The 25,255-nt window shown below is 43.8% G+C and overlaps 2 protein-coding genes across 9 annotated transcripts in view; one reads left to right on the top strand and one right to left on the bottom strand.

Annotated features, from left to right (window-relative positions):
* Son (SON DNA binding protein) overlaps positions 1-4,673 on the bottom strand; it is a 31,894-nt gene extending 27,221 nt beyond the window's left edge. For 4 of the 7 annotated variants that reach the window (XR_003709865.1, XM_028756288.1, XM_028756291.1 and 1 more), the window contains exons 1-2: positions 4,513-4,624; positions 704-870 (exon numbers count right to left, since the gene is read on the bottom strand). Coding sequence is in view for 6 of the 7 variants with exons in the window: in XM_028756288.1 (XP_028612121.1) it covers positions 704-870; positions 4,513-4,589 (244 nt within the window). In the remaining variant the exon portion in view is untranslated. Of the gene's footprint in view, positions 1-703; positions 871-4,512 lie in introns of all 7 variants that reach the window. The other 3 variants (XM_028756289.1, XM_028756295.1, XM_028756292.1) reach the window with 2 other exon arrangements.
* Positions 4,674-5,498: 825 nt separating this feature from the next.
* Gart (phosphoribosylglycinamide formyltransferase, phosphoribosylglycinamide synthetase, phosphoribosylaminoimidazole synthetase) overlaps positions 5,499-25,255 on the top strand; it is a 26,692-nt gene continuing 6,935 nt past the window's right edge. Inside the window, exons 1-16 of one of the 2 annotated variants that reach the window (XM_028756382.1) lie at positions 5,499-5,578; positions 9,185-9,368; positions 10,522-10,617; positions 10,820-10,994; positions 13,085-13,196; positions 14,038-14,106; positions 14,785-14,910; positions 15,749-15,836; positions 16,268-16,353; positions 16,720-16,888; positions 18,572-18,803; positions 21,580-21,674; positions 21,957-22,066; positions 22,431-22,629; positions 24,187-24,438; positions 24,676-24,828. In XM_028756382.1, coding sequence (XP_028612215.1) covers positions 9,224-9,368; positions 10,522-10,617; positions 10,820-10,994; positions 13,085-13,196; positions 14,038-14,106; positions 14,785-14,910; positions 15,749-15,836; positions 16,268-16,353; positions 16,720-16,888; positions 18,572-18,803; positions 21,580-21,674; positions 21,957-22,066; positions 22,431-22,629; positions 24,187-24,438; positions 24,676-24,828 — 2,107 coding nt within the window. In that variant the 5' untranslated portion in view covers positions 5,499-5,578; positions 9,185-9,223. Of the gene's footprint in view, positions 5,579-6,535; positions 6,558-9,184; positions 9,369-10,521; positions 10,618-10,819; positions 10,995-13,084; positions 13,197-14,037; positions 14,107-14,784; positions 14,911-15,748; positions 15,837-16,267; positions 16,354-16,719; positions 16,889-18,571; positions 18,804-21,579; positions 21,675-21,956; positions 22,067-22,430; positions 22,630-24,186; positions 24,439-24,675; positions 24,829-25,255 lie in introns of those variants that run through there. The other variant, XM_028756384.1, reaches the window with a different exon arrangement.

Here is a 25,255-nt window from a genome sequence, read left to right as displayed (position 1 = left end):
CTATATTATACATCTAATTCCTACACTTAATAATTTATACTTGTGGTTAATCACAAATTCTTCATTTTTAATCACCCATTAATCAATTCCAAAAAGGAAATGTGCTTCAACCTTACAAATAAGTCAACTTCTAAAAAACAAAATGTAATGTGGTTTAAAACCAGTAGAGAGATAGTTCAAGATACTGCAGCTTACAAAACTAACACTTCGGAGCTAGAACAATATGCTGAAGAGCTCACACTGCTCTCACACAGGAGCACCTACCTGGTGCTCCCAACTGTCCAGACTCAGTTCTGGGGATCTAATGCTCTCTTCCTCTTGCTTTCCTCAGGCACCAACCACACACAAGCTATACATCAACATACTCAACATTCATATATACAATATTCATATATACAGAAATAAAAATTAAGGGGGGGTTATACACCAAGAGCTACTTTTAAAAGGGCTGATATTTACACAATCCTTCAAAGAAAATATTTAAAAAAAAAAAATCCTGGCACTGAGTCACAACAAAATTGAGTGAAACAGAGAGAAAAATCTTACTTTACCAGTAAAACAAGTAAGAACTCCAATGTTCATGTTTGAGTAGACTATTTTCAAGGGAGAAGTTCAACAAGACACTATGAAAAAATTAATCTAAAAACAGTGCAACTAACAAATTTTTCAAGATTTTTGAAACTGACAGAGAGCTTCAACTTACCTGGCTTGTATCGTAGTTCTGTATCTAAGACCCCAGAAAGGACCTCCTCTATCTTCTGCACTATCTCTTCATTTGGGAGACTCCTTGCAGAGGCAGCTGTATCACCTGCCTGGTTTCCTTCAATAGGTGCATTTGTTTCGCCATTCAGCTGGCCTTCACTCCTTCCACTTGACAAGAAAAAAAATTTCAAAACTCATGAATACTGCCATCATATCATAATAAATCAGTAATTCAAAATTAATAATGTAATTAACATAACCTTACATTAAATTATATTACCCATAACCTCATTTTCTATTTCAAACGTTTGTCATTAGTACAGTTTTCAGAACTGTGACAGTTAAAAGAAGTCTTGAAATCAGATTTCGAAGTATGTTTCAAAAATTAAGGTAAGCTAGATAGAAGTGGTGGCACAGGCCTTTAATCCCAGCACTCAGCACTCAGGAGGCAGAGGCAGGAGGGTCTCTGTTGAGCTGAAGACCAGCCTAGTCTACGCTGGGAGTTCTAGGACAACATGGGATACATAGAAAACCCTATCTTAAGGAAAAAGAAAGAAAATTATCATTATTATTACAACAACTTAAAGCTTCCAGTGACCTAAGTATTAACTAGCCAGTTCACACCCACAAAGAGAACCTAGACAACCAAGCACTATGGTAGAAAGTGTGGCCACCATCAAGCCACACTGTGTACTGATTACAAGTCATCCAGGGAAACACCATGGAAAGGGTTACTTGTAGCCTCTTCATGTTCAGACTGTGACTGAAATGCTGTGCATTTTAAAAAGAAAACCATATCTAGTACTTTATACCTATTTTTTTAAAAGTCTGCTTACTTAATATCTGAAATTCAAGAAATTTACACAGAACAAGTGGCAATTCATTTATATTAATAGTAAAATGATCAATAGCTTGTTTTCAGATCACAGGGTCAGAACATCACTGTAGATAAAACAAGGTCATTCATGTAAACATTTTTTACTATTTTTGTGTAAACTTGCAAAAAATTTAAAATGCATTCAGTTTGAATACCTGAATACACATGAACTGCTACCTGCTAACAGTTTTATTAGAGAAACAAAACACTTTAGTGATGAATGACTGGTTTTCTAACACACAACCCTGTTAGGGTAAGAATTAACATTTCTAAGTACTGACTACTGCCACTTTCTATTGTTGTTTCAAATCAAAGGCCTCACTATGTAGCCCTGGCTGAGTTAAACTTAAAAGATCTGCCATATGCTGGGACTAAAGGCATGCACCACCATACCTGGCCTATCACCTTATTTTTAAAATCATGTAATTTTTTTTTTTTTTTTTTTTGGTTTTTCGAGACAGGGTTTCTCTGTGTAGCCCTGGCTGTCCTGGAACTCACTCTGGCCACGCACTCAGAAATCCACCTGTCTCTGCCTCCCAACTGCTGAGATTAATGGTGTGTGCCACCACTCCCCGGCAAAATCATGTAATTTTAACAAGACTCTAAAATCAAGACTGCTATTGTTTCTTTAAATGGAGTAAAAAACTATATACCATAAATTGTGTATTAGTCTCACCACCTATACTGATGAATACATAAGCAAATAGGGAAACAATAGCTCACTGAAGTGGCAAATCTAAAAAATGTTTTTAGATTATGCCATAAAGCATGCTGCTTTTTCTAATGCTCTCAAAAATTATTTTATTTTCTACACATTTATACTTTTTTTTAAGACAGGGTCTCTCTGTTTTGTCTGGCCTGGAACTTACTACTGTAGACCAACTAACTGACAGAAATTTTCCTGCCTCTGCCTCCTGAGCACTAGAATTAAAAGTTTGCTTCAGTCATCTAGGGCTGGGCATGAGGACAATCCAGGCACTGTGAGGCAGAGGCAGAGGCAGAGGCAGGGAGAGCTTTCTCAAAAAATAAAATAAAGAAAATGAAAAAAAAGTCAATGTATAAAAAGTAATTTTCCTTAAAGCTACCAGAATGTTAATTACAATTACTAAAAAGCAGTTAGAATTTTAAGCCATTTTTCTGCCCAACAATATTCTAAAAAGGAATTTATGTAGTTATGAAAAGTGTTCAAATAATTCAGACTTTGAAAGACAAACCTGTTCATAGTATATTATGTCTAAAGCACAATACAAAATGATCACACTAAGAGAAAACATACCAGCAAGGCACTGTGGTACAAGTCTTTTTATCTCAGCAGAGGCAAGTGGGTCGCTGTAAGTTCAAGGCCAACCTGGTCTATAGAGCCAGTTCCAGAACAATCAGAACCACACAAAGAAACCTAGTCACCAACCCCCACCCAACAAAAAAGTAAATACAATCAGTACAAGAGATTGCTTGAGTTTCCGAATGATGGAAGCTGCTGCTTTAATCCCAGCAAAGGCAGGCAGATCCCTATTAGTTCAAGGCCAGCCTGATCTACATAGTGAATTCTAGGTCAGCCACAACTACCTAGTGAGACCCTGTATCAAAAAAACAAAGGTTTTCAGGAAAAGTTATATTCCCTTAGTTTACGTTCTATCTCATTAAAAAAAAAATAGTTGCCAATGTCTCAAAACATTAAAATGCAACACAGTGGATAAAATATTTATATTACTTAAAAAAAATTGTGATGCCACCCATTGATAGATGACAACAGGTCAGTTTCAGCTACAAGGCAAGGTTGCAAGCCATGACATTAGAATCTGTCCCAAAAAAAAAAAAAAAAAAAAAAACAAAACACTATCTTGGAAAAATCAATTTCTAGAATAAAATATTATTAATGTTATTGTATCCATAATCCTAGGTAATTTGGGCATATAGTTTACAACTCTTTATCAGCTGATTGTTCTAACTCATGTATTGCTCTGTTCTCAACTTACACCATTAGTAAAAAAAAAAAAAATGTAAAAAATATTTATCTCTGAATGTTTACTTTTAAGTTATCTTTCCTTCCGTGTTTTAAAAGAAATGGTCGTTTTATACAAAACAACCTTCAAAAGAAAACAATTTAACATGACCCGCACTATTTTCCTGAGTAAACAAGTGAGGAGATCTCTTCAACATGAAATTTTGAGAGCCAAGGCTAATCTCTGAAGTACACTGGCAGTGACAAAATAACAGCACGATGTTCAAATCCGTCCGTTAAGTCGGGGTAGCAAGAAAATTAACAAATCTACACAAAAACTCTACTTTCTACTCAATAAAATTAAGCATCCAGCAGTTTCAAAGCCCCGTTCTATCGTCCTGTCGAATATTTTATCTTGTGTCTTACATGTTTTAGTTTACAACTGTGTAAAGAGTGCTATCCGGTCTAAAGCACAGAGCACTAACTGGGGCACGAATCGTCTAATAAATAGGCTCCGGTGGCCAAACGACCTGAAGCGTACAATAATAAAGAAGTTTTAAGATTACCCAAGAAGCGGCCGTTAGAGACCCTTTCCGGCCATAGACACCGGCCGGCGAAATGCGCGGAGGCGGGGAGGGGGAGGGGAAAGGCGGCGACGGAGGAGGAGCTGGGAAAGGAACTAGGCCCGTCCCTGGTGGACACCGGGCCTCCGAGTAGCTGGAGGGTAGGGGGTGTCCAAACGAGAAAAAGGTGAACAGGTTAACTCGAAGAAAGAAAAGGCGTGTGCGAACACCGCCCCGTGATCTTTCTCGAAAGGAACGAGCGGAGGATGAGGAGGGGGGGGGGAGCCCGGAAAATGGATCCCAGGCCCAGGCGGGGCCGTAGCGGGGCCTGAGCCGAGAAACGACAGCGTCTCCGTGAAAGATGCCACGGAAGGATAGACGAAGCCCTAACAGCCCGCGAGGAGCAGAAAAGTCTGGGAAGCGTTTACCTGGAAAGCTCCTGTTGTATTTCCCGGAATTTACTGACCACGAAAGACCTAAAAACCTGCTCGATGTCGGCCGCCATGGCGTCCGCTCCGTTCTCTCAACTCCTCCTCGCTAGTCCTCCAGGCTCCCAGCATGCCTCGGGAGGAGGCGCAGCGGCCAATTCCTTTTACCCCTTTCCTTATTGGCTCGTGGGGGAGCGTCCGCACGGGCTCGCTCCACCCACGAGCCAATCAGCGAGCACCGGCCCGCTCTCCTCCGCTGTTTCTGAGCCGCCGGGGTAGAGGTGCTGACGTTTGCGCCGCGCACGAACTAGTCCGCCATGTTAGTGTTTGACGCAGGCGCCATTACAGGAGAAGTCGCTCCCGAGACAGTTCGGCTGTTGGTGCCCTCAGCCTGAGGGGACTTCTGAGAGGCTTTCTGTAGCGAGTAAATGCCTGAGATTAGAGGCCATGAAAAAAATGGAACAAGAAAGGCCTCAGATTGTCTGGCACGGAGCTTTAACGTGTTTTTTGCAAGCGCCAAGTTTACTTGGGTCAGGAAGACGTGCATGAGAAAGAAATCCCCATCCCCACTGTGGAGTGGAAAGGCACAATTCCCATTCTGTCTCGGTACTTCCTATAACCGGGCTCACGTATTTTTAGCAAAGGCTGGAGCGTCTGAGCGACCTGCGTTCTAAACGGGGTGCACTAGGACTCGTCCGGAGTCCAGCCCCAGCCGCTCCGCCCTGGCGCTGGGTTAGCAGCCACACTTAGGTAGCCATGGCTCTGCCCCCAGTGCAAGAGGTTCTGGGGTAAACAAGAACCTTATGTGGCACCCCCAGACAAGCATTAGCTTTAATCGCCGTCCCCAGGATTCTGAGCCAGGCTAGAAAGCAGGCTCCGACCGCACCCTAGGGCGGGAGGAACCCCCACGGATCGCCTCGCGGGCGGGGACCCAGGTGGGCCGGCCAATAAGCAGCAGAGCCCTTCAGGGGCGGGGCAGAGGCCGGAGCGCGCTGGATTCCCCGGGCCAACTTCCGGCGGGTGCGAGTGGCGGGTGCGAGTGGGAGCTGCGTGGCGGGGCTTGCAGGTGCGTGAATCCCTTAGTTTTTAAGATGATGCGTGGACCGCGTTTATGTTTTGACCTGTGGGTTGAACTTCGGCGACCGGGGCTACTACTGAAACTGGTGTGGCTGGCGAAAAGGCCACGTGCTTTGCACGGCCTTGACGGAGGTCGGCCTGGTCCATCTTTCCAGCTTTCTAATTCTGAGGCCGGGTTTCTGTGTATCTCTGCCTTTTAAAGACAGACCCTATACACCGATGGCTTTTTATCGGCTCTGGTTTTAGCATTGTCACTAACCGTTTACCTGGACCACTTTGGTATTTGGGTTCTACTTTTTTTTTTTTTTTGGTTTTTCGAGACAGGATTTCTCTGTGTAGTTCTGGCTGTCCCGGAACTCACTCTGTAGACCAGGCTGGCCTCGAACTCAGAAATCCGCCTGCCTCTGCCTCCCAAGTGCTGGGATTAAAGGCGTGCGCCACCACCGCCCGGCTGGGTTCTACTTTTTTAAAACAAATATTTGGAAGTGTTTTTACCCGATTCTTTTATTCTCTTCTTACCTGGCTCTTATTCTCGCTATAAAATGCCTGCTAGTTAACTGACACCCAAGAAGTTACAAAAATCCGGATGTCCCGGCTAGTAAGGCCCTGTTTACACCGGAGCCCAGGCACCCAGCCTCTCCTGGTGAAGAGACTAGTACTGCTGTTTCACAAATTTTGAATTGTAAATGAAAATTGTCTTCTTGCACTGCTGTTCTTATACAAGTTAGATATAAAGGTCTAATGGCTTAAGCTATTTCTAAGAAAGTGACACATAGAATTGAACTAAAGTCTATTTCATGTGTAGGAGTGTTGTCCCTTACATGTATGTTTGTACCCACGTGCACACAATGAACGCCCCCAAAGAAGCCGGAAGAAGCCGTTCAGTCTCTGGACTCTGAGTTAGGATGTTTGTGAGCCACCTTGTGGGTGCTGAGAGACTAAACCCCAGCCCTCTGCAAGAGTACTAAGTAAGTGTCCTTAACCGATGGGCTACTTTGCCAGTCGGCTTGGTTTTTCTTTAAATATGTAATCCCAAAATAAAGTATCAGTTTAAGGGTTACAGATTTCAGGGTTTTTTTTTCTGTAACCATCTTCTGCATAATATCTTTGCCCCCTCCTTTTTTTTGTTCGAGAATTTGGACACAAGTCTTCTATTCTAAGCAATAGATATCAATTAGGTATATGAAGAAATATAACAAACTAGCATTTCCTATTTCTGAGAACTTTGTAGTATACAGTATTTTAATGTCATCTCAGTTAATTCTTTTTTTTATTAAGAATTATTTATTTTATGTATAGGAGTACACTGTAACTGTCCTCAGACACACCAGAAGAAGGCATCAGATCCTATTACAGATGGTTGTAAGCCACCATATAGTTGCTGGGTATTGAACTCAGGACCTCTGGAGGACTGAGCCATCTCTCCAGCCACCACCACCCCAGCTAAACTTTAACAAATGCCTGTATTCAAGTGAGATGAGTTAGTGCTTAATTTTGATTTCTCTAACACATTTCCAATCCAGAACCTGCCATAAAATCTCAAATCATAAACTTGCAAGCTGTGGACAATGAACAAATGATTGGGCCACTTGTTTTTGTACAGACACCAAACAAAAATGGTGAGAGGAGCCAGATGTGGTGGCACACACTTTCTCAGCACTAGGGAGGCAGAGGGCAGAGGATCTCTCTGAAGCCTGAGACCTGCATAGCAAGGTTTCAGTCAGCAGGGATACAGATACAGAGGAAAAGAAAATGTTGAAGGAAAACTGGTTTTAGTACATATGGAGTTGAAGTTACAGTGCCCAAAATACTCTTAGTTTGTTATGTCCCTCCTGTTCATAATGGCTTCCTGTTGTTTAGAGCTCACTGATTACATAAATTGATCTTCTGGGTGATACACATTTATGAAGGGACAGTACATCAATGTCGCGTCAACATTACAATACAAACTCCATAATTTGGACAGTGCACAGATGGCCCTCAAATATATTTATTTCCTGGCCCTTGACAGAGAAATTGTGTACTGTTAATGCTTGTTCTCTGTACCATATCAAGGTTTAAATTTGGGTATAAATTTGAAACATCCAACATTAGGTATAATGACACATGCCTGGTGTCCCAGCTGCTTGGAAGACTGAGGACAGAGAATCTTTTTTTTTCTTCTTGCCTTCTTTTTTTGGGGGTGGGGGGGCAGCTTTTGGAGACAGGGTTTCTCTGCAGTTCTTGCTGTCATAGAGCTCACTCTGTAGTTAAGACTGCCCCCAAACTCAGAGATCCTCCTGCCTCTCCCTCCTGAGTGCTGGGATTAGAGTGTGCCAACACACACTAGCACAAGAGACTCTTGAGCTCAGGAATTCAGGTCTAGGGTAAGCAAAGTAGCAGGCCCCCATCTCCTGAATAAATAAGTAAATATCAAAACCCATTTTCTTGCTAAGGGTTAATGATTATCAGATCTCACAGAAGAGAAGGAATGTTGGTAGATTATTTCTCAGATAAGGTGCTATATTAGTGTACAGGTTTTTGATTGGTTGGTTGGGTTTACTGTTATAATATTACAGATTGGGTAAGTTACAATGAAAAGATTTGTGTAGGCTTATGGTTATGGAGGTGTTTGGTCTTTGTCAGTGGGTCTACCTCCTTAGCACATGCCCACTTTTCCTGTGATGATAGTCGTATCTTTCCAATTCTAATCTCCAGGTTTTGAGGGGGTTTTTTTTCTGATTTTTTTTTTAGTTTTTTTATTTTATGAGTATTTTTCCTGCATTTATGTGTACCTTGTGTGCCTTGTGCCTAAGGAAGTCATTGAAGAAGGTCAGGTCCCCTGGATCTGGAGTTACAAACCATACAAATGTTAGGAACTGAACTCAAGTCCTCTGGAAGAGCAACCTGAGCCATCTCTCTAGCTCTTGGGTTTTGTTTGTTTGTTTGTTTGTTTGTTTGTTTGTTTGTTTTTGAGACACTCTTTCTTGGTGTACCCGGGGCTGTCCTAGAAGTTCCTCTGTAAAGAAAACTGGCCTCAAACTCAGATCCACCTACCTCTGCCTCCCAAGAGCTGGGATCCAAAGGCTTGCACCAGCATGTCCTGCCATAAATCCCAATTTCTAAATAATGAATCTCTGGATGAAAATGTCACTTGTATGAGAACAAGTGAAAACGCTATCTATAAATTATAATTTGTATAGCCAGGCACGGTACTACCTTTCTGTATCCCAGCACTTGGAAGCTGGCTAAAACAGGGGCTTTGCCATGAGTTTGAGACTAGCCTGCACAACACAGCATGGCTTTCTCACAACATAAAGAACAGCTGGAGACACAGCTCAGCAGTTACGAGCACTGACCACTCTTCTAGGGGTCTGGGCTTTGATTACCAGCAACCACACCATAGCTAACAATCACCTATAATATAACACCAGTTCCAGGGGATCCAACAATCTCTTCTGGCCTCCATGGACACCCAGCTCAGCTATGGTGCACAGGCATACATGCAGACAAAACACCAGTACACATAACAATTAATACAACACCACCAAAAAAGAGAAATTGTTTTTCGAAATACATGTATTCTAAAAAGTCAACTACATTTTTCTTTCTGCAGGTTTCATTTTGCTTCTGAATCCCTGCTTCGGAGACAGCAATGGCAGCCCGCGTTCTTGTAATTGGTAGTGGAGGAAGGGAACATACCCTGGCCTGGAAACTCGCACAGTCCCCTCATGTCAAACAAGTGTTGGTTGCCCCAGGAAATGCAGGCACCGCTTGCACTGGGAAGATCTCCAATGCTGGTAATTATGTTTCAAAATGGGGGGTGGTGGTTAATATGTGTTGATAATAAACGATAGCTCACCTGTGTCCTTTAATAAAGTGTATTTCTATTTAAGTTTGAATGCGTTCTAAGTTTACATTTTTAAGGTAGTAACATGAATTCTCACTGTATGAGGTAAACAGAGAGTAGAGTGTTTTCAGCCTTATGAATCACAGTGATTGAAAAGGCAACAAGTGCACCGCATAGATCGAAGCCATTTTATGTGAATGGAAGCTTGGATGGGACTGTCAAATGTGGGTTCAGGACCCATTAGTGACCAGTTCAGAAACTACATTAAACAGTTTGCAGGATGTAGGATAAAACCCAAGCTCCTCATCTTACCCTTACAAAGACCTGTCTCATTTCCCCTTGCTTGCACAATAGCCCATCATATTTACAGAGAGAATTAGAGGCAAGATGGAAATAATAAGAAAATACCTCCTTCTCGGAGCTGCTTTGTCTAGAGACAAGGTGTTGTGTGTACAATTGGGGTTGTAGGGACCCACCCATCAGAGTCACCCAGGATAGTCATAAATTAACTGCCATTTGCAGCAGCTGAGGGGAGGTGTGCCCTCACTTGTTGCCTCTGCTGTACTGATCTACTTAATCCAACTGGGCCCAGCTGTGTGTGGATGGAGATCCTGGCCTTCTCTAGACATGGAGAAGAGTTTTCTTACATAGAATCATTGCCTTCTTTGGCCATGATTTAAACAGCTCTACCTCAAAGGCCCTTCCTGACCCCACCAAAACTAGCCTCCCAGTTTGCCTCAGAGCAGATTTGCTTAATCTGAACATATTTGCTATTGCTTATGTATTTACTAATATTCATGACTATATTATTAATATTCCAAGATTAAGGATCCTAGTTTGTTGTAACATCTTGATCACAGGGCTTACCACAGTACCTAATACTTACTGGATTTTTCAATAAACTTTGACATTTAAAAGACAAGTTTCTGAGTGTATTGTCTGAGTTTGTCTATTTACTCTGTAACCTGTACTGGGACAGGGCAGTCACATTATAATATTGGGAGTCACTCAACTTCTACTTCTACTTACTACAGCTAGTGCTTGGTTTATTTTGTTAACTGGGGGTATTTTTGCACATGCACATTTATATTTTCTGCTTATAGCTGTCTCCGTCAATGATCACACTGCTCTTGCCCAGTTCTGCAAAGATGAAAAGATTGAGCTCGTAGTTGTTGGACCGGAGGCCCCTCTGGCTGCAGGTAAAACTTTATCTCTCATTGATACAATGATGCCCACAGAAGTTTAGAGATCATTGCATCTGAATCACTTGATGAGGATTTGTAATAAGATACAAATAATTAGAAGAGGGGCTTTCAACCCTTAAGGTTTAATCTAATAATTCATATTCAGCCTAAATCCATAGAGTCCCTGGACCATCTGGATGTCTGTTTGCTTCTGTAGGACTTGCTGGGGACCTGACTTCTGCGGGAGTGCCATGCTTTGGCCCCACAGCCCAAGCAGCTCAATTAGAGTCCAGCAAAAAGTTTGCCAAGGAGTTTATGGACCGACATGGAATCCCAACTGCACAGTGGAGAGCGTTCACCGACCCTGAAGATGCCTGCAGCTTTATCACGAGGTGAGAAGAAGGCGACTTTAAAGGGCAGAGTTTTATAATGGCACCTAAATGTAAAGTCACTTTCCTGTTAAAAACACAATGCTTAGGCTAGGACAGTGGTAGCGCATGCCTTTAATCCCAGCATTTGGGAGGCAGAGGCAAGTGAATCTCTTTGAGTTTGAGGCCAGCCTGGTCTACAGAGTGAGTTTCAAGACAGCAAGGGCTACACAGAGAAAAAAAAAAGAATAAAAAATGTTTACTTCTTAGGTTTTGACAAGTTTATATTGAATTAATTATGGAAAGATACTCTTTTTTTTTTAAAGGTTTTTCGAGACAGGGTTTCTCTATGTAGTCCTGGCTGTCCTGGAACTCACTCTGTAGACCAGGCTGGCCTCGAACTCAGAAATCCGCCTGCCTCTGCCTCCCAAGTACTGGGATTAAAGGCGTGTGCCACCACCCCCCGACTGGAAATATACTCTCAATAAAATAACTTATTTCATTTTTCAACACTAAACAAGATGGGATTCTCCAGCATTTGAGAGATAAAAGCTGAAGGATCAGTTCAAAGCCAGCCTGGGCTACATGGATCCAGTTTCAAACCAAAAGGAGAAGAAGAAGAAGCCTAGGATTCTCTGCATGCTTCTCTTGAATAATCTTGTAGATAGTATGCTGATGTCTTTACTACTGAGAAATCTCTAAGAGGAAATACATATTGTCCTGCAACCCAGAAACACAGTGATTGGTTACAGCAACAGCATGATCTTGAACTAATGGCAGTCCTCCTGCTTCAGCTTCCTAAGTGCTAGGATAGTAGGTGTGATCCACCATACCCAGCAGAGTTACTGAATTTGTAAGGTTTGGTTTTTGGTTTTTTAAGGTCTATTTCTTTTTCGTGTATGGCTATGTTCCCTGCATGAATGGCCTCGAGTCCATAAAGGTGAGGTGAGGGCTTAGCTGCCCCAGGTCTGGAGTTCTGAGCCACCATGTTGGTGCTGGGATGGAGCCTGAGTCCATCGGGTACCCTTCCCTCCTACATGTGGAAGGCGTTGAGTACTCTGTGAATGCATGCCTTCTCCCCATTTGTTCTTCCCTCCAGACACCCAGTGTGTTTTCCTTTCAGTTGTGTATATGTGTGTGTGTGTGTGTGTGTGTGTGTGTGTGTGTACAACTCGACACTTTTATCAGACTGTAGCTTGTAAGAATCATTTCTCGGGGCTGGTGAGATGGCTCAGCGGTTAAGAGCACAAACTGCTCTTCCAGAGGTCCTGAGTTCAAATCCCAGCAACCACATGGTGGCTCACAACCATCTATAAAGAGATTGGATGCCCTCTTCTGGTGTGTCTGAAGACAGCTACAGTGTACTCATAATAAAATAAATAAATACATCTTTAAAAAAAAAAAAAAAAGAATCATTTCTCTTTCCACCATGTGGGTTCCAGCCACCCTGCTGACCCTAGTTCATTCTTTATTCATTCTTCATCCTGCAAGGCTCTTTCCAGGGGTTGTGGGCAAGGGAGGACTAAATGTGTAGTCCTGGCCGTCACTCTCTAGACCAGGCTGACCTCAAACTCAAGAGATTCACCTGCCTCTGCCTCCCAAATGCTGGGATCAAAGATGTGCGCCATCACCGCCCGGCTCCTACAGAGTCTCTTAACCACTGACTATTGTTACCCTGTACTCATACGCCTTGGGTAAGTGACAGCTTTGTTACTTACTTTGGGTAAGCCTCTTTCCAGATCTCCAGCCTACTCCATTGCTTTGTGTGTTCTAGAAATGGTCTGTGGGTGTCTGCCAGTATTAGTCTCCTACAGCAGTATCCCTTATGTAAGTGAGTGGCTTTGCTTTGTATCTTAAGGATTATTTCATGTCTGTTCTACAGATCTGCTTATTTTTTTCAATGATTCTTCCTTATGTGACCTCGCTATATGTGGAAATAAGGCAAAATTGTGCATGCTTTATGATCAGAATTACAAAGGAATGAATATAAAAAAAATTTTTTTGGCAAGAAGTACCATGATGCTGGAGTACTCTTTCTGTGTCCCTTTCAATTCTGCTGAAACATACTGTTAAAAATCACAGAACACTAGCTGTTTGCTCCCCTGTCTTCACAGTGCGAACTTTCCTGCTTTGGTTGTGAAGGCCAGTGGCCTTGCAGCAGGGAAGGGGGTGATTGTGGCAAAGAGCAAAGCAGAAGCCTGCAAAGCTGTACAGGAGATCATGCAGGTAGGTGGGTGCTCCTGAAAGCTCCTCTGTACAGTGGATAGATGCTGCAGGTTTTCAGAGTGGGCCTCAGAATGTACCAAGCACTGGAAAGTTAGCTCTCCCTGTGCTATGTGTTACCCATGTTTACAAACTGGCACGTCCTGAGCTGCACCAACTTCTGAACCATGACTAAGAGTCTGCTACTGAAAGGTAGAAGGTCTTTGGCCTATGGGGCTTACAGATCATTCTCCTAGTCCAAGAGAACAAAAGCGTTTGTCTGGTGTGTTCCAAGTCTTAGAAGTGGAGCAGTGGGTGGATACAATGTTTCCTTCATAATCTACATTGATAATTATGACTTAACCTCTTAGAGAAATCTATTTTCACATACTCGGTTTTGTCTAATTTATGTGGACAAAGCTATGTGGTCATCTTCAAGAATAAGGATGAAGTGATGATTATGAAATTGTGTCAGCAAACTGAGAGATGTGTTCGTCACATCTGTACAGTGTGAGCTCTGCCTGCTGTCACAGGAAAGACCAGAAAAATCTGTGTTAAGTCTTGAGACAAGAAAGAATTCTGGGCCGGGCGGTGGTGGCACACGCCTTTAATCCCAGCACTTGGGAGGCAGAGGCAGGCGGATTTCTGAGTTCGAGGCCAGCCTGGTCTACAGAGTGAGTTCCAGGACAGCCCGGGCTACACAGAGAAACCCTGTCTCGAAAAACCAAAAAAAAAAGAAAAGAAAAGAAAGAAAGAATTCTGATGCTTTGTGTATTTCATAACTCAAATGGAAACAGTTCTATAAGTCAACTTGGTAAATATTAAAAGCTTTAAAATTTACAAGGCCTTTAAATTTTCCAATTAGGAGAAGTCTTTTGGAGCAGCTGGTGAAACGGTTGTTGTGGAAGAGCTTCTGGAAGGGGAGGAAGTGTCTGTATGTACAGCCATCTCTGCCTTTAACACATCCCTACTCCCCTCAAAAAACCTTACTTAACTCTGGCTGCTCCCTGTGAGAACATGAGCCCAGCAGTTTCAGAGGACGTGCACACTTCAATTCAGATGAGACAATGCGTGTGTTCTCTCTTAACCGTCCCCTACAGCAGTGGTTCTCGGCCTCCATATGCTGTGACCCTTTTATGTTGTGGTGATCCCCAAACATAAAATTTTTTTTTTGCTACTTCCTAACTGTGAGGTTGTTGCTGATAACGAATTGCAATGTAAATGACATGCAGCATATCTGATATGTGACCCCTTTCAGGGGTCATGACCCACAGGTTGAGAACCACTGGTATAGATGTTGGTGGGTACACTTGGACTTAACTCACACTATGGAGGTTCTAAACATTCATGGTCTTTGTTTCACATACACAGCACGTGCACCTTAAATATAGTAGGAGTGCTGGTGGTCTCAACAGTGGGAAGGTTGATCTTTGTCTTAGGTAAAACCTCCATTTAAGTTGGATATCCATGGTCTTCTGGCTCCAGCCATCTGACTTAGGAATTAATTTTTGACTGCTTTCTTCAGAAATGAAACCTTGTCCTCTCAGAAGAGTCCTGTATGACTTTTTGACATTTAGTTTAACCTGACTGGACTGACTTATTGTCTCCACAGTGCCTGTGCTTCACTGATGGGAAGACAGTGGCCCCAATGCCCCCAGCACAAGACCATAAGCGATTGCAGGATGGAGACCAGGGCCCCAACACAGGGGGAATGGGAGCCTACTGCCCAGCCCCTCAGGTACTGTGCGCTCGCTGGCCCGCCTGCAGTCTGACTCTGGACCAATCCGCTTCTGAGGGCCTGAGAGCAACTTACAACCATCCAGAGCATGGCACACACCTTAAATCCCAGCACTTGGGAGGCAAAAAGGGTGGGTCTCTGAGTACAAGGCCAGCCAGGGCTACATAGGAAGGCTCTGTCTCAACAAACAAACAAACAGCAAAAGCAAGCAAGCATTTTTTATAGACTTTGGTAATAGTGATCTTGAGACAACTGTCTGTAACCCTTATTTCCTCAGTTAAATTTACTAACTCCTATCCATAGGTATGTAGGCTTAGAATTGTGGATAGAATGTACTAGGAGGATTCCTGAGGAACATGAGGAGGGGAGAGGAGAAAACTTAATTTTAGCATGGTGTCTGGGGAAAAGTGAGCTACTTTTAGCCCTGCTGAGGTGAGACAGTGACTGCCACCGACCTCGACTGGGTGGAGGTAGGCGGGGCCATGCTTGGATCTTTACAATTGATGAAAAGTGAGAGTAGACACTGACTCGCCATTGCTGAGGGACTCCTGGTTAGTTCCTTTTCTTGCCACCAATGTGTCCTTGATTATGAAACTGTTTATCTCCTGGAGATCTGTTCTGTAAAGATACAGGCCATTGTGAGGGTTTGGTTTTGTTGTTTAGTTTTTAGACAGGTCCCTCTATTGGCCTGGCTGGCATGGAACTCTTTATGTAGACCAGGCTGGTCTCAAACTCACAATATGCCTGCCCTTGCCTCCCAGGTATTAGGATTAATGACATACACCTCCACGGCTAGCCAAACAAAAGTTACATTTAAATGTTTCTGTGTGTTCCCTAGGTTTCTAAGGATTTGTTAGTAAAAATTAAAAACACTATTCTTCAGAGAACAGTAGACGGCATGCAGCAGGAGGGAGCGCCGTACACAGGTAAGCAGGTTGACACAGAGCTTGACGGTAACTGTCTGCTCTGCCGGAATGAATTGTCTTTTCTACAGTTGTAAGCCCATTGAGATGTCTAGTGTCAGAAGCTTGTACACTCTGGGGCTAGAGTTGAAGCTCAGCTGATAAAGCCTGAGTCTGGCATGGCTGAGGCCCTGGGTTCTAGCTGTACTACCATAGATCAGGTATGGTAGAACACACCTGCAATCCCAGCACCTGGGAGGTAGAAGCATCAGAAGTTCAAGGCTATCCTCAACCTCAAAATGAGCTCAAGGCCAGCCCGAGGTACATGAGACTTTATCTCTAAACAATTCATATTCTAGGTCTTATAGTCATAATGCACTCTTGTAGTTATGCCTTTACAGATTGATTTCCTTTCTTTTTTTTCTTTTTTCTTTTTTTTTTTTTTTTAAATAAAGGAATTCTTTATGCTGGCATAATGCTGACCAAAGATGGCCCAAAAGTTTTGGAGTTTAATTGCCGTTTTGGTGATCCAGAATGCCAGGTGGGTAATGATACATAAAATCCTGCCTGCTGTGGTGGTGCATGTCTTTAATCCTAACGCTTAGGGGGCAGAGGCAGATGGATCTCTTGAGTTTGAGGCCAGCCTGTTCAGCACAGTGAGTTCCAGACGACAGGGCTATAGAAAGAGACTTGACAATGATGGTGGTAATAATAACACCAGCAGCAGTAGCAGTATCAACAGCTGCTGATTAGAGGGAAAGCACTGTTTTTTCTCACTGCGTTCCAGTGCTGAACAGGCACTGTTGAGAAATGTGTCAGTCAGTGTGCCCGAGAGTGAGATGGGGACAGTGGAGAAGGGAGGCTGTGGAAAGTTTATCTCATCTACCTCCTGACTCTGTTCTTCCAGGTCATCCTCCCACTTCTTAAAAGTGACCTTTATGAAGTCATTCAGGCCACCTTAGATGGCCTGCTGAGCACGTCTCTGCCTGTTTGGCTAGAAAACCACAGTGCCGTAACTGTTGTCATGGCTAGTGAAGGGTACCCTGGAGCCTACACCAAAGGCGTGGAGATAACAGGTGAGGAGCAACGGGCAAGAGGTTAGCCACAGTGAGTGCTGTTCACAGCCTTTCCCGCTCCAGGAGATGTGATCGACCTGGTCAGGCTTCCAGTGTGATCCCCTTGCAGCCCGCACCTCCACCTTCCCAGAGCCAGGGTGGTGGACCGTGTGAGAGTCGGCATTGTTAGCATGAACGAGTGAGATTTTAAACACACAAGCTCTGCTTTATGCGGGTACAGTGTGCCAGGGAATAACTTCTGTGGCAGGATTCAAAGTGTGAAAGGCCTAGTACACACACACCCACACACTTTTTTTTTAACAGGCTGTAGGTTATCTGGTTAAATGGTGTTAAGTCTGTTTATAAATGAAAACAAAGTGCCAGGAAAGTTTTGCCATCCAGCCACAAACCTCTGTGGTCCCCAGCGTGCTGTAGTGCAGCCATGGTAGTACTCAGATGGTGTGTTTGATTCAAGAACTATGTTTATTATCCTACCCAGCAAAGAAAGCAAGAAGTCTGTCACCCTGTGGTCTCACACACTCAGGAATTACATGCTTTTGGGTGGGAACAGAAAGATGAGATTGAACCAAGAGCCTTTGTGTTGATGAAATTTCTCCTCAGACTGGGGCTGAGAAGTGTGATAGCAATTCCAGTAACAGAGTTGGACACTATCAGCAGGCATGAAGTAGTTTGTGCTAGGTGGCACTGTGCAGTCAAACACTCAGAGAGACCTCGGTTAGCACATTATCACACCAAGTGGGGACAGGAGACAGATATGGAGGTGAGAGAGGGTTATCTTTATGTAACTAGCTGTTTCACAGTTAAAGAAGTAGTGTAGTTATCTTTGAAACCGCTTGTGAAGAAAAACTAACCATACCTTTAAGCTTCGACCACTTAGTTATTTTTCCCCTCCCTCGTTGAAACTATACTTGTGTTCTTGTTTTTTTCTCACTCCCCAGAAACTAGAATTTTTAAAATAGGACTGTCTTAGTCAGGGTTTCTATTCCTACACAAACATTACCAAGAAGCAAGTTGGGGAGGAAAGGGTTTATTCAGCTTACACTTCCACATTGCTGTTCATCACCAAAGGAAGTCAGGACTGGAACTCAAGCAGGGCAGGAAGCAGGAGCTGATGCAGAGGCCATGGAGGGATGTTACTGGCTTGCTCAGATTGCTTTTTTTTTTCCGCGCCAGGGTTTCTCTGTGTAGCCCTGGCTGTCCCGGAACTCACTCTGTAGACCAGGCTTGCCTCGAACTCAGAAATCCGCCTGCCTCTGCCTCCCAAGTGCTGGGATTAAAGGCGTGCGCCACCACCGCCCGGCTTCAGATTGCTTTCTTATAGAACCCAATACTACCAGCCCAGGGATGACACCACCCACAATGGGCTGGGCCCTCCCACCCTTGATCACTAATTGAGAAAATGCCTTACAGTTGGATCTCATGGAGGCATTTCCTCAAGGGAGGCTCCTTTCTCTGTGATAACTCCAACTCGTGTCAAGTTGACACACAAAACCGGCCAGGACCGTAGCACAGAATGAAATGTTATTTTAAAATCTCTGTTGTAGAGCATGTCTTCAGTCCTGGGACTTCGGAGGCAGAGACAGGAAGATCACTGAGTTTGAGGCCAGCATGGTCTACATAGTGAAGATCCTGTCTCAAAAAAAGAAGAAACAAGCAACAGTTTTTCACTGTGCTCTTTTCCAGGGTTTGCTGAGGCCCAGGCTTTAGGACTGCAGGTCTTCCATGCAGGCACTGCTCTTAAAGACGGCAAAGTGGTGACCAGCGGGGGCAGAGTCCTCACCGTGACAGCTGTCCAAGAAAATCTCATGTCAGCCCTTCATGAGGCCAGAAAAGGACTCGACGCTCTAAAGTTTGAGGGAGCCGTTTATAGAAAGGACATTGGCTTCCGTGCTGTGGCCTTCCTCCAGCGGCCCAGGTAAAGACTCCCTCGGAGATGGTCAGGCACAGGTTCAGAACTGGCCCCTGGCTGGGAGGAAACTCAGTCTGTGTTTGCTGCTTGTGGAACTGACTGGACCTTCATTTATATTTTGATTGAAATCTAAACTAGTTCTAGGCTGAGATAGGAAGGGCATCTCAAATTCAAGGACAGTCTACAGTAAGAGTTTATATATCACCCATAACAACAAAAAGAAATGATCAAAGTAATATTTGAATAAATAATGAAAAATCGTCTTGGCAGTTCCTTATTTTTGAAAAGTTTGTCAAGACACTAAAGATGGTCACTCCTTGAGTTACTACATAAATGTTTGGAGCTTGATCACAGTCCCTACTTTGTCCCTTTACTACCTGAGTGGTTTTAATCTCTTACTGGTTCAATTAACATCAATAAATAAACTGTTGGTTGCCACATGAGTGTTTTGATTTTTTTTTTATTTTTTATTTTTTTAGAATATCACATATCACACTGGGCAGTGGTGACACACGCCTTTAATCATAGTACTTGGGAGGCAGAGGCAGGGGGATCTGAGTTCAAGGCTAGCCTGAGTGTTCCAGGACAGCCAGAGCTATACACAGAGAAACCCTGTCTCAAGAAAAGAGAAAAAAGAATATCACATTGCCTTTCATTAAGTTCTTCAGTGGGTGTATGTATGTGTATCGCATGTGCCTGTTGTCCTCAGATCAGAAGAGGGCATCAGGTCCCATAGAGCTGGGTTTAGAGATGATTATGAGCCAACATATAGGTGCTAGAACCAAACCCTGATCATCGGCAAGACCAACAAGTGCTCTTAATCACTGAACCATCTCTCAAAACCTATGCCCTTAGCAAAAGATAAGTTTTAAAAACCCTTTTATTAAAATACTACACTTAAAATACTGTGCCAAAGTTTCCCCTTTTTAAAATTTAAAATACCAAGAAATGGAAATTCTCTACCTTAGGAGGCTGAAGTTCAATTTGTTTTTTCCTTTGGTTTGGTTTGCCTTTTTCTTTTTAAATGGAGTCTCATTATGACACCCTGGCTGGCCTGGAACTCACAGAGATCTGATGGCCCGAGCCACTATGCCTAGCAAGGGACTTAAATCCTAACTGTAGCAAACAAGATGTTCCCTTTAGGGCTGCGTATCCTGTGAGTGGCCCTGGACTGCAGGCGGGGAGTTGCCTGGCAGCCTTCCCAGGGGCCCAGCAGCTTGGCTTTAATAAAACATTTCTTCATCTGTCCCTGTATCCCAGAAGCCAGAGTCTCTTTTGCAAGGGAAGACAAATGAATTCACAGTGCCATTCCCAAACTTGATTTCTGTCATGCTTTTCTAAAGCAGCGTGCAATGGTGTTTCTAGTGCCCTCAGCTATGAGAAGACTAGCAGATCAGAATACTGCGACAGTAAGAACGCATTTTGCATTTTAAGGATATTTTTACAGAATTCTTAACAATCCTAATTACATTTTTTAAAATTTTTTAAAATGTATTTTATGTATATGAGTTCTATCTGCATGTATACCTGTGTTCCAGAAGAGAGCACCAGATCCCATTACAGATGGTCGTGAGCCACCATGTAGGAATTAACCTCATGACCTCTAGAAGAGCAGTCAGTGTTTTTAACCACTGAGCCATCTCTCCAGTTCCCTAATTCCATTTTTTTTTTTTTTAATTTGGTTCTGGCATTTTGTTTCTATTCACACTGGAGTTAACCTGAGAGTAGCTGTCGTAAAATATTCTTCTCAAAAGTGGTTCTTGTGTGTCATGTCAGCCCTGGGGAGGCCGAGGCTGAAGTATTGGGAGTTTGCTACAGAGAACCAGTAGACTAGTGGTCTGTCTGCCAGGGACAGTCAGATGGAGAGCGGCTCAGGGAGGAAAGATGGCTAGTAACCACAGCTGCATGAAATTGTTCACTCAGTTGAACAAGACTTAAAAACGTCTAAGATGCTCAAATCTTTATCTCTGTCCTATTTTTTTCCATTCGTCCTGTATCACAACTTAGAAAAAAATTCAAATCAGGTGTGGTAACGCACACCCGTTAACTCCTACACTCGGCAAGTGGCGGGAGAAAGACTGAAAATCCGAGGTCACGCTCAACTGCAGAGCAAGTTTGAAGCCCACCTGTCTCCAAAATTCGTTTATTTTTAAAAAATAGTATATTACCTCTGCAAGATACACTTGATCAAGTAAAGGCTCTTCTCAGTATAGGCAGCGCAGTCAGATCAGCTGGCACGGATGCTAAGTACACATCATTCCCAGCTCCACTCTGGAGTCCGGTGGGTGCAGGCACCGGCTTACAACATTGTGAGCACCTTAGTGGATGTGAAAGCCAAATGTCTTCTGCTACTTTTTCCCTTCATGAGTGACTGTGTGTGTGTGTGTGCACGTTCGCACGTGTGATCTATTTTTCCACCTTACCGATACTTTGAGAAAGGGTCTCAATCAACCTCAGTTCCCTGGTTTGGCTAGCCTCTGTATAAGCCAGCTTGTTTTGGGAACCCCGCATCTCCACTTTGCCAGACAGGAATTACAGACAGGCAGCGTATCCATCCAGGATCCCTAGGGCAAGTTCTTTAACCGCTGAGCCATTTCCCTAGCCCTTAAGTTTTTGTAGATGAGAATAATTTTCCCTGATGGGGTGGTAGTACGCGCCTTTAATCCCCGCAGAAGCAAGCAGATCTCTGTGAGTTCCAGGACAGATGGTCTTCATAAAGAGACCTTCTCAAATAATATTTTCTGCTGGCATTAAAGTGCTATCTTCATTTTCCTTTCCCTAGGGGCCTGACTTACAAGGACTCTGGAGTAGACATTGCAGCCGGAAATATGCTGGTTAAGAAAATTCAGCCTTTAGCAAAAGCCACCTCCAGACCAGGTAAATTAGACCCTGTACCCTGCTAATAAATAGATCGATGGCATTGTGAATTGATTTGGGCCTTACATTGAGCCAGCCGAGGGAAGTTTTTCAAATTATTGTTAGGTTCTCTGTCAGTTATTGTTAAGCCAAGGACATGATCTCCTCCCAGCTTGGTTAGTTATCTGTGCCCGTGGAACTCTCAGAAAAGGTAGTTCTTACATTACCCACTGTCAGGAAGAAATGGTGCCAGTATCCATGAACTTATCAGTTAAAATGCAACATTGGTTCTCTCCCTGATAGGCTGCAGTGTTGACCTTGGGGGCTTTGCTGGTCTTTTTGATTTAAAAGCAGCTGGTTTCAAAGATCCTCTTCTGGCCTCAGGAACAGATGGTGTTGGAACTAAACTGAAGGTAACCAGACACTTGTGATTAAAGGCTTTGTGAAAGAGAAAGGGGAATTTGTCTTTCAAATGAATTTTATGTTTATCAAATTTTCTTCTTAACACGCGTGAGCTAAAAAAAAGATCCATGGCGACTAACCATTTATTGCAACCATGTAGCTCCAGTCCACATCTTAAATACCAGTGTTCCAGTTCCCTTGGTTGAAAAGATGTTGTAGAGAAGAAGAAGGGCACAGCATAGCTGGAAAGAATGTAGTGCTTTCTGTGCTGAGGTTCTGAGCAGCTAGCCAAAAGGCAGTGGCATTTGCAAAGCTCTGTTTGAACCAACAAGATAAAAGGTAGAGCTTATTCTGTGTGGTGTTTATATTCTACAGATTGCCCAGCTGTGTAATAAGCACGATTCCATAGGTCAAGACTTGGTTGCGATGTGTGTGAACGACATCCTCGCCCAAGGTGCAGAGCCCCTCTTCTTCCTGGATTACTTTTCCTGTGGAAAACTTGACCTCAGTACAACTGAAGCTGTTGTTGCTGGGATCGCTGCAGCCTGTCGACTGGCGGGCTGTGCTCTCCTAGGTATGACTCACGGGTCCTCTGTACTGCCTGTCAGTCAGGTAGAGCGTAAATGGGACTTGTTGTGGCTAGACTTTCCATCACCAAACAGGAAAAGGAAATGCACATAAAACTGCCTGCATTAATCTTACCACCCCCGCCCCAATCCCCCGCCACTCCTATCTCAACTGCCCAACCACCAGGCAGGCTTCTCTTCCTCTTTTGTTCAACTTCTTGTTTCTCAAGAGCCTCCCTGGCCAGGCTTAGGCCTGTTCCCTCCTGACTGGGCCTGCAGCGGGAGATGAGCTCCAGGGATTACATATGTTAAACTATAGTTTCCTCAGAAGTGATATAAACAAAAAAATGTAACCATGTGGTGGTGGCACTTCTTTGAATCCCAAAACTCGAGAGACAGAGGCAGGAGGATCTCTGAGTTCAAGACCAACCTGGTCTACAGAGCTGGCTTCAAGACAGCCAAAGTTACACAAAGAAACCCTCTCGGATTCAGGGATGGGCATGGAATGTAGCCTCGATTTTAAAGACATTCTGCTTAACCAGATATGAGGGAGTTTTGTTTTCTTTTTTTAGCAAAATAATTTTTAGGTAGAACAAGGAATGGAACTATTTCTGTAACATTTCAGGGTTGGTATAGTGCTGTGTGCCTGTAATCCTAGCACTTGGAGGCTGAAGTAGAAAGATTGCTGAGAGTTTGAGCTAGCCTCGGCTACATAGCAAGACTCTTGTCTCAATAGGGAAACCACACTTCTCTATCTATAGACAAATCAGATCTTAAGGCCGAACATTGCCTTTCAACTGTTTTTACAGTACAGTTTCTACACGGGAGTCTGCCATTCCCCCTTCTACCTGTGTGTGCTGTGAATCTAGCACTGTACTGCAGGTGAAGGCATTACATAGAAGATGGGGTGATCACAAAACCAACTAAGGGCTGGAGACCTGGCTCAGCAGTTAAGACCACTTGCTGCTCTTCCAGTGAACCTGGGTTTGGGGTCCTAGAGCCCACATATCAGCTCGCAGTAACTCCAGTTCCAGGGGATCCAGTGCCCTCTTCTGTCCTCTATGGGTACCAGGCATATACAAAACACTCATACACATAAAATGTTAAATCTCTTTTTTAAAAAACTCAAACATAGTCGCCGGGCAGTGGTGGTACATGCCTTTAGTCCCAGCACTTGGGAGGCAGAGGCAAGTGGATTTCTGAGTTCGAGGCCAGCCTGGTCTACAAAGTGAGTTCCAGGACAGCCAGGGCTACACAGAGAAACCCTGTCTCAAAAAACCAAAAAAAAAAAAAAAAATCAAACATGGAAGTACTTCTGAAATCAAATCACAGTGTTGTGGAATCCAATTGAGCATTCACAAGTCAGGGTGGAGATGTCTGATGGCCATGTAATGCCCACAGCATCACCTCCTCACAGTTTGTAGACATTAGCTCTCTCCCTAAAAACCAGGCAGCAAATACAGTGCGAACTCTAGCTGCAGTGATTGTTTGTGTTTAATGTGGCTTCTGTCACTGCTTAAGCACATTCCTAAGGAAGCGGGGTGTCTTTGTCCGTGTCTTTCCAGGTGGGGAGACAGCAGAGATGCCCGACATGTACCCTCCTGGAGAGTATGATCTTGCTGGGTTTGCTGTTGGTGCTATGGAGAGACACCAGAAGCTCCCTCAGCTAGAAAGGATCGCAGAAGGGGATGCTGTTGTTGGAGTAGCTTCGTCTGGTCTTCACAGCAATGGGTTTAGCCTTGTGAGGAAAATCGTGGAGAGGTCTTCGCTCCAGTACTCTTCCCCAGCACCTGGTGGTTGTGGAGATCAGACTTTGGGTAAACAGACTCTTGCTGTCCTACTTGGAGATGTCTGAGCAAGCACTTGGCGGGTAAACCGGATTACCTAGAACTTGGATGGAAGGGTAGCAGTGACCTTGGCTTTCCTGCCTGGGCGACATGACAGAACCGATGTGTTCTGCATGTAAGGTCCTATCATTGTTCACTTCAGAATGGCTTCTACGTTTAGGTTTCCAGTGTGTGGCCTAAGTTTTGGGTTATCTCTCCAATCCACAGGGGACTTACTTCTAACTCCAACCAAGATCTACAGCCACTCACTGCTGCCTGTCATACGGTCAGGACGGGTCAAAGCTTTCGCTCACATTACTGGAGGAGGATTGCTGGAAAACATCCCCAGAGTCCTCCCTCAGAAGTTTGGAGTAGATTTAGGTAAGCTCATTTGCTGGAAAACATCCCCAGAGTCCTCCCTCAGGAGTTTGGAGTAGATTTAGGTAAGCTCATTTGCTGGAAAACATCCCAGTCCTCCCTCAGGAGTCTGAAGTGGATTTAGATAAGCTCACCAAAGGAAATTTCTGATTTACAAAAAAAAAGTTGAAGGGAAAAACCATGTACTGTGGGTGCGAGTGCATGCATGTACTGTGAGTGTGTGTGTGTGTGTGTGTGTGTGTGTGTGTGTGTGTGTGTGTGTGTAAAGTTATATGTGGTGAGTGTGAGTCTGTGCAGTCATACATGGGAGATCATTGGTTGGTTGGTTGGTTGGTTTTGTTTTTGAGTTAGGGTTTCTCTTTGTAGCCCTGGCTGTCCTGGAACACACACACACACACACACACACACACACACACACACACACACACAC

The sequence above is a fragment of the Grammomys surdaster genome, unplaced genomic scaffold (assembly GCF_004785775.1).
Source record: "Grammomys surdaster isolate TR1022 unplaced genomic scaffold, NIH_TR_1.0 126118, whole genome shotgun sequence".
Classification (NCBI taxonomy): Eukaryota; Metazoa; Chordata; class Mammalia; order Rodentia; family Muridae; genus Grammomys; species Grammomys surdaster.
Note: the sequence above shows the minus strand (reverse complement) of the source record. Positions and strands in the feature narration are given on the sequence as shown.